Below are 12,973 nucleotides of genomic sequence, written 5' to 3' on the forward strand. Positions count from 1 at the left end.
TTGACAACTACTACCAAAGGCACTTAAATATTGTGTCTTGCACATTCATCCTCTGAATGCTACACATACACAATACATGTCTCAAAGCATAAAAATCCTTCTTTAAACAGTCTCCTCCCTTTCATCTGTACTGATTGAAGTGGATGTGTGACATCAATAAGGGATCATAGCTTTCACATGGATCCACCTATCTCATGGAAAGAGCAGGTGTTCTTAATGTTTTATATACTCTGTGTATAAAAGCAATATCCTTGCCTGAGAGACTGGAAAGCTTCTGTCCTCTCTATAAATGACTTTCTGTGCTAGTGACATTGACACTGTAAAAAGCACTTGTAGGGAAATGTTCCAAGTAAGTGTCAATTTTGTTGGACTCATGAAGGCCAACAGACAATTATTCACAAAACCTGCATGGTACCTGATGGCGATGCAATTCTCAGCTAAGACAGAAAAGTAGAGCGAGTTCCAGAGCCGAATTTCTGTTTCCTTTTGTTAAATTAACAACAACACATTGACATGCAACGAGCTGTCTGAAGAGGACAGAGGAAGGACACAGTAGTTCTTCTTAGTCACAGCCAGACTGTGTGGACAGATGTGGGGCAAATTCAACTGGTGTCCATTCAGGAACAATATCAACTGTTTAATTATGATTTAGAAATGCCCAGTATCTTCCTTTGTTGCCATGCCCCCTTCCCCTACCCCCTGCACCCTACCACATGTACCATGCCCCCTTCCCCTACCCCCTGCACCCTACCACATGTACCATGCCCCCTTCCCCTACGCCCTGCACCATACCCCATGTACCATGCCCCCTTCCCTTACGCCCTGCACCCTACCCCATGTACCATGCCCCATTCCCCTACCCCCTGAACGCTACTGCATGTACCATTCTCCCTTCCCCTACCCCCTGCACCCTACCCCATGTACCCCATGTACCATGCCCCCTTCCCCTACCCCCTTCCCCTACCCCATGTACCATGCCCCCTTCCCCTACCCCCTGCACCCTACCCCATGTACCATGCCCCCTTCCCCTACCCCTTGAACCCTACCCCATGTACCATGCCCCCTTCCCCTACCCACTTCCCCTACCCCATGTACCATGCCCCCTTCCCCTACCCACTTCCCCTACCCCATGTACCATTCCCCCTTCCCCTACGCCCTGCACCCTACCCCATGTACCATGCCCCCTTCCCCTACCCCCTTCCCCTACCCCATGTACCATGCCCCCTTCCCCTACCCCCTGCACCCTACCCCATGTACCATGCCCCCTTCCCCTACCCCTTGAACCCTACCCCATGTACCATGCCCCCTTCCCCTACCCACTTCCCCTAACCCATGTACCATGCCCCCTTCCCCTACGCCCTGCACCCTACCCCATGTACCATGCCCCCTTCCCCTACCCCCTGAACCCTACCCCATGTACCATGCCCCCTTCCCCTACGCCCTGCACCCTACCCCATGTACCATGACCCCTTCCCCTACGCCCTGCACCCTACCCCATGTACCATGCCCCCTTCCCCTACCCCCTGCACCCTGCCCCATGTACCATGCCTCCTTCCCCTACCCCCTTCCCCTACCCCATGTACCATGCCCCCTTCCCCTACGCCCTGCACCCTACCCCATGTACCATGACCCCTTCCCCTACTCCCTGCACCCTGCCCCGTAACCCTGCACCCTACCCCCTCACCGGAAACCCCTACCCCCTCACCCTACCCCCTGCCGCTTGCACCATGCCCCCTTCCCCTACCCCTTGAACCCTACCCCATGTACCATGCCCCCTTCCCCTACCCACTTCCCCTAACCCATGTACCATGCCCCCTTCCCCTACGCCCTGCACCCTACCCCATGTACCATGCCCCCTTCCCCTACGCCCTGCACCCTACCCCATGTACCATGCCCCCTTCCCCTACGCCCTGCACCCTACCCCATGTACCATGCCCCCTTCCCCTACCCCCTGCACCCTGCCCCATGTACCATGCCTCCTTCCCCTACCCCCTTCCCCTACCCCATGTACCATGCCCCCTTCCCCTACGCCCTGCACCCTACCCCATGTACCATGACCCCTTCCCCTACTCCCTGCACCCTGCCCCGTAACCCTGCACCCTACCCCCTCACCGGAAACCCCTACCCCCTCACCCTACCCCCTGCCGCTTGCACCATGCCCCCTTCCCCTACCCCCTGAACCCTACCCCATGTACCATGCCCCCTTCCCCTACGCCCTGCACCCTACCCCATGTACCATGCCCCCTTCCCCTACGCCCTGCACCCTACCCCATGTACCATGCCCCCTTCCCCTACCCCCTGCACCCTGCCCCATGTACCATGCCTCCTTCCCCTACCCCCTTCCCCTACCCCATGTACCATGCCCCCTTCCCCTACCCCCTGCACCCTACCCCATGTACCATGACCCCTTCCCCTACTCCCTGCACCCTGCCCCCTAACCCTGCACCCTACCCCCTCACCGGAAACCCCTACCCCCTCACCCTACCCCCTGCCGCTTGCACCATGCCCCCTACACCCCACCCCCTGCACCCTGCCCTGCCTGCTGTTACTGGGGAGTAACTCATGTAATTTGAATACCAGCTAAAATATTGTACTCAGATTACAGATGTGCTACATGTATTTGCAATACATTTTACGTGATGTTAAAACTTCTTGGGACTAGCCCACTTTTTAAAAATGTTTGCCTAAAATGACAAACCCAAATCTAACTGCCTGTAGCTCAGGCCCTGAAGCAAGGAAATGCATATTATTGGTACCATCTGAAAGGAAACACTTTGAAGTTTGTGGGAATGTGAATTGAATGTAGGAGAATATAACACAATAGATCTGGAAGAAGAAAATACATAGAAAAAAAAACGTTTTTCAACCACCATCTTTGAAATACAACAGAAAGGTCCCAAATCTAGCCATCACTCTGTTTGTAATTCCGATGGTTTCCACAAGACGGCAGCAGTGTATGTGAAAAGTTTCAGATTGATAACTTTAAGTATGAGCAAATTACATGATATTTAGTGAGAATTCACCCAGGTACATTTGAGCAAATCGTGAAGGAGATATTTACATTCACATTACATTTTTCTGCAATAATATCGTCAAATCTGTGTAATTGGACTTTGATTTAGCTTTTCCAGTATTAGTAGCCGTATTATAAGTTCAAAATTTGCAAAACACATAGTTGTCATAACTTCATAACTCTCCATATTCTTACATTTATGTCCAAAGGGAAAAGGCTAGCTGTCGCACAAGGTTAGCAGCAACATTTTGTGACAGATACAGTGTTTTCACATACTCCAGTAAAGCCCAGCTCATTGGCTATCTAGCTAGCTTTGCTTGACCCCGGTTGGTGCTTATTTGACAAAGTTAGAGTCAGTCAAGTGAAGACCGTTCGTGTCATCGACGTGCCATGAAGGCGTCGCTCTCTGACCAAATATGGTGTCCTACAGGATATACTACACTCCTAATGATATATTGAAGTCTGGTTATGTTCTAGGATCTCTGAGGAATAAATATGAATGTGATTTGATTGTTTGAAACAACGTTTAGGGTTAGATTTTCACATATTCCTTGATGATAACCACCAATCAGAGACCACTGTGATCACACACCAAATGATGACCACCAATCAGAGACCACTGTGATGACACACCAAAATATGACCAGTAATCATATTACATTACTGAGTTTGGGTTATCCAAAAGTTATGTTATTTATAACAATTTTGGACAGGTAATGAGTGACTAAATGGATTACATTTAGAAAGTAACATACCTAACCCTGTGTGTGTGTCTGTGTTTGTCAGGCAGAGAAATGGCTTGTGGGTATTCGGTAAGACAAGGTGTTATTGGGCTGTCAGCATGGTGGCAAAGCTTACAGATGACAGGGTGGTGAATGGAGAGAGAGAGGGAGTGAGAGAGAGAGAGAGCAGAGAGGAATAAAGAGAAGATAGAGAGAGAGCAGAGAGAGAGAGCAGAGCAGAGAGAGCATATAGAGAGTGAGAGAGAGCAGAGAGAATGACGGGTGATGGAGATATGAAAGAATGAAAGAGAGAGCGAGAGAAGCCAAAGGAATAGTATAATCTCTGTGTGCCATCTCTTTTTATTTCTGATGACATATATAAGCTTACAGTTTCAGACAAAGCCTGAGAGTCCAACAACTTCTGATAGTAGGTGACAGCTTAACAGGCTTTCAGTTCCCTGGTGCTTCTCCCTCTGTCTTTGACCAGATATCAAAAATATAAGAAGAAGTACATGTGTCATAGTGAATGGCAACCAGAGACATTCAAACAAAACAACTGGAGCCTGATGCCGAGTTAACCCAAGGTTGGTATCACACTGAAACTGTGACAAATGGACGACAGATCTCTGTCGGGAAAAGAAGGCAAAGGGATACAATGTTATCTGCTAGTTCATCTGGCCAACGATCTATAAAACATCAAATCAGGATTTAGACAAAGAGAATATTTTGAAATGATGAAAGACAGATGAAAAATTGGCCTCCCCTGCTGGAGTAGATCACAAAGCTTTCAGGGCAGCCAAGGCTATGAATCTTTGGGAGATTCTCATTTGGGTAAAAAGTCTGTCCTTTCCTTGACTCCTTCCTCCTCCTCTCTTCCGTGACACGGAAACTGAGTGGTTGAGGAGAGTGTCACTCATTAGAAGGATGAACGGAGTATGTTCACCTCCTCGTTTGCCTACTTCAGCAGAGGATGCACAACAATATCCTTTCAGCTTCTAGTCTGGAAGTGTTTTAAAATATGCCAAACCACCTTTGAATCAGCTGCTGTTTTCTGAAAGGAGAAAAACATACAAACGATTAAAAACGGTACGCTACATAATCCTAATGAGTAAAAAACAAGTTGTACATATTTACTGTGCTTTAAAAAGTTTTCAACACCCCTTGACTTATTTCACATTTAGTTGTGAATTTAAAACGGATTAATCTAAGATTGTTTGTCACTGGCCTACACACAATACACCATAATGTCAAAATTGAAATCTTTTTTTTTTTATGAATTAAAAACAAAAATCTGAAAGGGCTTCGGTCAATAAATACTCAATCCTTTTCTTATGGCCTACATAACTTTCGGGGTAGAAATGAGCTTTTGAATTTATTAAATTTAACTTGGCAAGTCAGTTAAGAACACATTCTTATTTACGATGACGGCCTACACCGGCCCAACCCGTGCAACGCTGGGAGAATTGGGACCCAAATGTGCCGCCCTGTGGGACTCCCAAACACGGCTGGATGTGATACAGCCTGGGTTCAAACCAGGGACTGTAGTGATGCCTCTTGTACTGAGATGCAGTGCCTTAGACCACTGCGCCACTCGGGAGCCCAATATTTTTCACACAATGTTTGCCTGTCTGATGGACCCGCAACATTATTGGGTTTTTAAAACAATACATCCAAAACAATTTACAGTAGAGTATTTTATGGAAATGATTAATGAGCCCCATTGAAGACAAGTTAAAGCCGGTCTACACACCACATGAGTACATGTGAGGGAGAGGTAGAGAGAGAGCGAGAGGGAGAGCGTGAGAGTGTGAGAAGAGATGGAGAGAGAGAGAGGGAGAGCACAGACACACACACACACACCATATATATATACAGTGTGGAAAATAGATAAGAGAACACCACTCAGACTCACGTGAAAGCTTTGATGACATCACAGTGTTTTCATTCTACAGTTTTTTTTATTTTATTTACATTCTAACAGTTTATTATTTTTCCCACCAACTGTCACTCATTCATCTCAATAACACAGACAAGTTGTTACTCCAGATTAAACGGTTGGCGGTACGGTTTTAGAGGAAGCATATTGATTCATCTGAGATTGGATCAAGGTGGATGATCTCTAGTGAAGAATGCCCAGTATGCTTCAGCAGAAAAAGGACATTTGAATGTAAAGCATAGTCAGAGGTCTCCCTTCTGTTTGCGTGTGCATGTGTGTGTGTGTGTGTGTGTGTGCGTGTGTGTGTGTACAAACAACCAGGCCAGATAAAGCAGTGTTCCCCAAAACACTGGGTGGTGCCTGGTGTTCCAGACAGTGCTGCTAATTGAATAGGTGTTCCAGACAGTGCTGCTAATTGAATAGGTGTTCCAGACAGTGCTGCTAATTGAATAGGTGTTCCTGACAGTGCTGCTAATTGAATAGGTGTTCCAGACAGTGCTGCTAATTGAATAGGTGTTCCAGACAGTGCTGCTAATTGAATAGGTGTTCCTGACAGTGCTGCTAATTGAATAGGTGTTCCTGACAGCGCTGCTAATTGAATAGGTGTTCCAGACAGTGCTGCTAATTGAATAGGTGTTCCTGACAGTACTGCTAATTGAATAGGTGTTCCAGACAGTGCTGCTAATTGAATAGGTGTTCCAGACAGTGCTGCTAATTGAATAGGTGTTCCAGACAGTGCTGCTAATTGAATAGGTGTTCCAGACAGTGCTGCTAATTGAATAGGTGTTCCTGACAGTGCTGCTAATTGAATAGCTGTTCCTGACAGTGCTGCTAATTGAATAGGTGTTCCAGACAGTGCTGCTAATTGAATAGGTGTTCCAGACAGTGCTGCTAATTGAATAGGTGTTCCTGACAGTGCTGCTAATTGAATAGGTGTTCCAGACAGTGCTGCTAATTGAATAGGTGTTCCAGACAGTGCTGCTAATTGAATAGGTGTTCCAGACAGTGCTGCTAATTGAATAGGTGTTCCAGACAGTGCTGCTAATTGAATAGGTGTTCCAGACAGTGCTGCTAATTGAATAGGTGTTCCTGACAGTGCTGCTAATTGAATAGGTGTTCCTGACAGTGCTGCTAATTGAATAGGTGTTCCAGACAGTGCTGCTAATTGAATAGGTGTTCCAGACAGTGCTGCTAATTGAATAGGTGTTCCAGAAAGTGCTGCTAATTGAATAGGTGTTCCAGACAGTGCTGCTAATTGAATAGGTGTTCCTGACAGTGCTGCTAATTGAATAGGTGTTCCAGACAGTGCTGCTAATTGAATAGGTGTTCCAGACAGTGCTGCTAATTGAATAGGTGTTCCAGACAGTGCTGCTAATTGAATAGGTGTTCCAGACAGTGCTGCTAATTGAATAGGTGTTCCTGACAGTGCTGCTAATTGAATAGGTGTTCCTGACAGTGCTGCTAATTGAATAGGTGTTCCTGACAGTGCTGCTAATTGAATAGGTGTTCCAGACAGTGCTGCTAATTGAATAGGTGTTCCAGACAGTGCTGCTAATTGAATAGGTGTTCCTGACAGTGCTGCTAATTGAATAGGTGTTCCTGACAGTGCTGCTAATTGAATAGGTGTTCCAGACAGTGCTGCTAATTGAATAGGTGTTCCAGACAGTGCTGCTAATTGAATAGGTGTTCCAGACAGTGATGCTAATTGAATAGGTGTTCCTGACAGTGCTGCTAATTGAATAGGTGCTCCTGACAGCGCTGGTAATTGATTAGGTGTTCCTGACAGTGCTGCTAATTGAATAGGTGTTCCTGACAGTGCTGCTAATTGAATAGGTGTTCCAGACAGTGCTGCTAATTGAATAGGTGTTCCAGACAGTGCTGCTAATTGAATAGGTGTTCCAGACAGTGATGCTAATTGAATAGGTGTTCCTGACAGTGCTGCTAATTGAATAGGTGCTCCTGACAGCGCTGGTAATTGATTAGGTGTTCCAGACAGTGCTGCTAATTGAATAGGTGTTCCAGACAGTGCTGCTAATTGAATAGGTGTTCCTGACAGCGCTGCTAATTGAATAGGTGTTCCTGACAGTGCTGCTAATTGAATAGTTGTTCTGACTGTGCTCTTTCTCTTGTAATAAACCCAAAACATTATCCTCCCACACACACACACACACACACACACACACACACACACACACACACACACACACACACACACACACACACACACACACACACACACACACACACACACACGCCATCTAGACAGACAGACAGACAGACAGACAGACAGACAGACAGACAGACAGACAGACAGACAGACAGACAGACCATTATATTATTCCAACAGTCTCACTGTAGAATTAGAAGTTTATTCACGTTTACTCCAAATGTCAAATTTTGAAATGGCTCCAAACGTAAAATCTAGAAAGTTAACCGTTAAGGTTTAGGATACAGTTAAAATATTATGTTTTGGCACTCATTCGGAATGGTCAAGGTCAGGGTTAGGATTTTGAATAGTGTTAACATATAGCAATTTAAAACATGTGCTGTTCGCTGGGATTCAACGTTAAACCTTCTGATTCAGAGTCAAGGGATTACGACCATCCACAACACCCTAGCAAAACCCTAACCTACTTAGAAGTACTAACTGTTCTCCTAGGGGCCAATTGTGAAGGCATTTCCTAATGTCCTCAGGACATGGATAGACGTCCAATCACTCTTGACCGATCTGCCTGAATATTCGTCAGTGTCTCGCAGTCAGTGTGTCACGGTGACAAAACCCCTTTCCTCTCAACCACCCCTACAAACACATAGACCCACATAGGTCCCAGTGGCAAAATATATATTATTATGTTTACAGCAGAATGAATAATTGATTATTGTATCGTTATATGGGAGTTTAATGATGTGTGATGCTCAGGTAGATGACTCGCTGCAGTTGAGAACAATAATTAGGATCTAATTCCATTCCTAATACAAACACACACACACACACTGCATCCTTCCCTAATTAGCGTTACACTCCGACACTGAAAGGGTGCAGCCCTTAGTTCCACTCCAGCAGAGAAGTGTAAATGACACAGATCTCAATGGTGTATAATGCCTTCTGGCCCCTCCCAGTTCCATGGTAAAATGAACACATTCAAAATAAGATTTATTTTAATATAAAAAAAAACACATTTCAGTTTAGTTGATTTATGTTACACATAACTGACAATTATATGAGACATTTAAACAGAAAATGGTGAATTGTGATAATTTAAATAACACCTTCTCTGGCAGTGCACTGTTTATGTGAATCTGATGAGATGTTGGTTTCCCACATGAGCGTGAAGCCCTGGTCCACGCGGACTGATAAGGCAGTGGCATCAGCAATCAGCTCCTAGAAGAAAACACACTATCATTCCAAACTCATCTCTCATCACCACACTGATGATCACATACAATGCATTGCATGGAGGATTTAGTACAAACACACACACACACACACACACACACACACACACACACACACACACACACACACACACACACACACACACACACACACACACACACACACACACACACACACACACACACACACAGTATGTAAACGCACACATACAACATGTAAACACACACATGGACATGTAAACACACACACACACACACACGGCATGTAAACACACACACACACACACGGCATGATCAGAACTCTGAGAACTCACAGGACATACTAACAAAATAGTAATTTTCACCACTCCTGTTTGGGGAAAGCAAATGTGAAAATGGGTAGATAGTGGAGACACAAACCCTTCAGATATAATATGTATCATGGTGATTACAGACTATGATTATAGTTCCATGCAATCTGAGCTTCAAACCTGCAGATTCCACAGAAAAATATAATTCACTATGATTAGAGCTTCCCTGCAAAACGGCACCGCACACATACATAGGAGTGTGTGTGTGTGTGCGTGTGTGTGTAGCAATGGGCAACCTAACACTAACATTGTAAAGAGATATGGAACAGCCTGTTATTTGAACTTGTTATCCAGTGTAAAAACACTAAAGGAGATGAATGGATGGGCTGCTGCTGCCAATACCATTTATTCAAATACATGACTACTGCATCTCTCTGAGTCTGTGCCTGTCAGTCTCTTATGTTCCCTCTCAAATTATTATTTATGGAGTGTGTCGCTATCGGTTACAAGGTGTTGATAGTCGGAGTGAATACAATATACCTCCAAATAAAGACTCTTTATCACAGGGTAAATGAGGATACAGACAAAATGTCATCTTCCAAACGTGTCCTCTAACCATCCGTTCCTTCTGCCCTCGGTGATCGTCTTACTACTGCCATCCATCTCCTCTGCTGTTGATTAGTATTGTCTTACACTTCCTGTACTCTCTGGGCAACTTCCTCTGGCTGCTCCTCCTGCTCGTAGCTCATGTTTATGACAAAGGAACCACAAGGTGACCTCCCTGGTTACAGCTATTAGATGATGAGTCATGGCAGACATCTTGTTCTGGCAGATGATCACCCATCCACTAGCAGACACTGTGGAGAGGTGAAGAGGGATGGGTCCAATTCTAAGCCTACAGTCTAGTCACTGCTGTAAGACAGCCAGCGGCACAATGTGCTTGGCCCAAAGTCAAAGACTTACTGGGGGGGGGGGAGAATAGATCTCTGAGAAGACATGCTCTTCTTTATCAGCTCTGCATCTTTACAATTATTTGTAAACTGTCTTATACAGACAATCATGCCCTTACAAGAGGAAATCCCCCCCCAAAATTAAAAGACTCCAGTCACCCAAGTCATAGACTGTTCTCTCTGCTACCGCACGGCAAACGGTACCAGAGCACCAAGTCTAGGACCAAAAGGCTCCTTAACAGCTTCTACCCCCAAGCCATAAGACTGCTGAACAATTAATTAAACGGCCACCCGGACTAGTTACATTGATACCCCCCCTTGTTTTTACACTGCTCCAACTCGCTGTTTATGATCTATTCATAGTCACTTTACAAAGACCTCAACTAACCTGTACCCCCGCACATTGACTCGGTACAGAGACGTCCTGTATATAGCCTCGTTATTGTTGAGTCATTTTCTTGTGTTACTTTTTTTTGTTTAATTTATCTAGTAAAAAATGTCTTAACTATTCCCTTGAAGTGCATTTTTGGTTAAGTGCTTTTAAGTAAGCATTCTCACGGTAAGGTAACATTGTATTCGGTGCATTTTATTTTATCCTTACCCATGTCTACTGAAAATAATATTTGTTTGTTCTGTGTGTGTTGTGTTGTGGTGGGGTTTGGTATGTTTTGGTGTGTTTTGGTGTGCTGAGGTATGTTTTGGAGTGGTGTGTTTTCATGAGTGTGGTGTATTTGGTGTGGGGTGGTGTGTTTTGGTGTGGTGTTTTGTGGTTTATTTTGGAGTGGTGTGTTTTGGTGTGTTTTGGTGTGATGTGTTGTGTTTTGGTGTGATGTGTTTTGGTCTGGTGTGATGTGTTTTTTGGTGTGTTGTGGTGTGGTGTGGTGTGGTGTGGTGTGGTGTGGTGTGTCTTGGTGTGGTGTGTTGTGGTGTGGTGTGGTGTGTCTTGGTGCGGTGTGTTTCGGTGTTGTATGTCTCACCTCAGTGGTGGTGTGGATTTGTGGTGATCTTGTTCTCTGTTTCTAAGCCATCTCGTATTGTCACTTTTGTGATTGGAACGCTCCTGGCCCCTTCACCACACCTCCCCCACACCTCCCCCACACATTCACTACACCCAGGTTCAGCCTCCCCCATGCCTTCACCACACCTTCCCCATGCCTTCACCACACCTTCACCACACCTCCCCCATGCCTTCACCACACCTCCCCCACACCTCCCCCACACCTTCACCACACCTCCCCCACACCTTCACCACACCTCCCCCATGCTTTTACCATACCTCCCCCATGCCTTCACCACACCTTCCCCATGCCTTCACCACACCTTCACCACACCTCCCCCATGCCTTCACCACACCTTCACCATACCTCCCCCATGCCTTCACCACACCTTCACCACACCTCCCCCACACCTCCCCACACCTTCACCACACCTCCCCCATGCCTTCACCACACCTCCCCCATGCCTTCACCACACCTCCACCACACCTTCACCACACCTCCCCATGCCTTCACCACACCTACCCCACACCTCCCCCATGCCTTCACCACACCTCTCCATGCCTTCACCACACCTCCCCCACACCTTCACCACACCTCCCCATGCCTTCCCCACACCTCCCCCATGCCTTCCCCACACCTCCCCCACACCTTCACCACATCTCCCCATGCCTTCACCACACCTCCCCCATGCCTTCACCACACCTTCACCACACCTTCACCACACCTCCCCCACGCCTTCCCCATGCCTTCACCACACCTCCCCCACATCTTCACAACACCTCCCCCCACCTCCACCACACCTTCACCTCACCACCCCCACACAACAACTCGGGTTCAGCCTCCCCCACAACTTCACCACAACCAGATTCAGCCTCCCCCACACCTTCACCACACCTCCCATACACCTCCTCCACACCTCCCCAACACCTTCACCACACCTCCCATACACCTCCTCCACACCTCCCCAACACCTTCACCACACCTCCCATACACCTCCTCCACACCTCCCCAACACCTTCACCTCACCTCCCCTACTTCTTCACCACACCCAGGGTCAGCCTCTCATCCACCGGCAGAACAGCATATGGCAGGTCAGGGTGTTCTGGGGCGACAGGAGGACCAGGGAGAAAGATCAAAAGGAGAAAAAGGTCAAATAGCAAATGCAAATGTAAACATTATATCATGATGATTGATAGTAAATGTAAACAGTATATCATGATGATTGATCGTAAATGTAAACAGTATATCCTGATGATTGATAGTAAATGTAAACATTATATCCTGATGATTGATAGTAAATGTAAACAGTATATCATGATGATTGATAGTAAATGTAAACATTATATCATGATGATTGATAGTAAATGTAAACAGTATATCATGATGATTGATAGTAAATGTAAACAGTATATCATGATGATTGATAGTAAATGTAAACATTATATCATGATGATTGATAGAAAATGTAAACAGTATATCATGATGATTGACAGTAAATGTAAACATTATATCATGATGATTGATAGTAAATGTAAACAGTGTATCATGATGATTGATAATAAATGTAAACATTATATCATGATGATTGATAGTAAATGTAAACATTATATCATGATGATTGATAGTAAATGTAAACAGTGTATCATGATGATTGAAAATTAAATGTAA

At 45.6% G+C, this 12,973-nt stretch overlaps 1 protein-coding gene across 1 annotated transcript; it reads left to right on the forward strand.

The window, feature by feature from the left end:
• Window positions 1-8,156: 8,156 nt before the first annotated feature.
• LOC129822549 (uncharacterized) lies at window positions 8,157-12,462 on the forward strand. Its single transcript, XM_055880853.1, has 2 exons — window positions 8,157-8,165; window positions 11,332-12,462. Exons 1-2 carry the CDS (start codon window positions 8,157-8,159, stop codon window positions 12,460-12,462), a joined length of 1,140 nt encoding a protein of 379 aa, XP_055736828.1.
• Window positions 12,463-12,973: the final 511 nt, after the last annotated feature.

Source organism: Salvelinus fontinalis, chromosome 24, assembly GCF_029448725.1.
Source record: "Salvelinus fontinalis isolate EN_2023a chromosome 24, ASM2944872v1, whole genome shotgun sequence".
NCBI lineage: Eukaryota > Metazoa > Chordata > Actinopteri > Salmoniformes > Salmonidae > Salvelinus > Salvelinus fontinalis.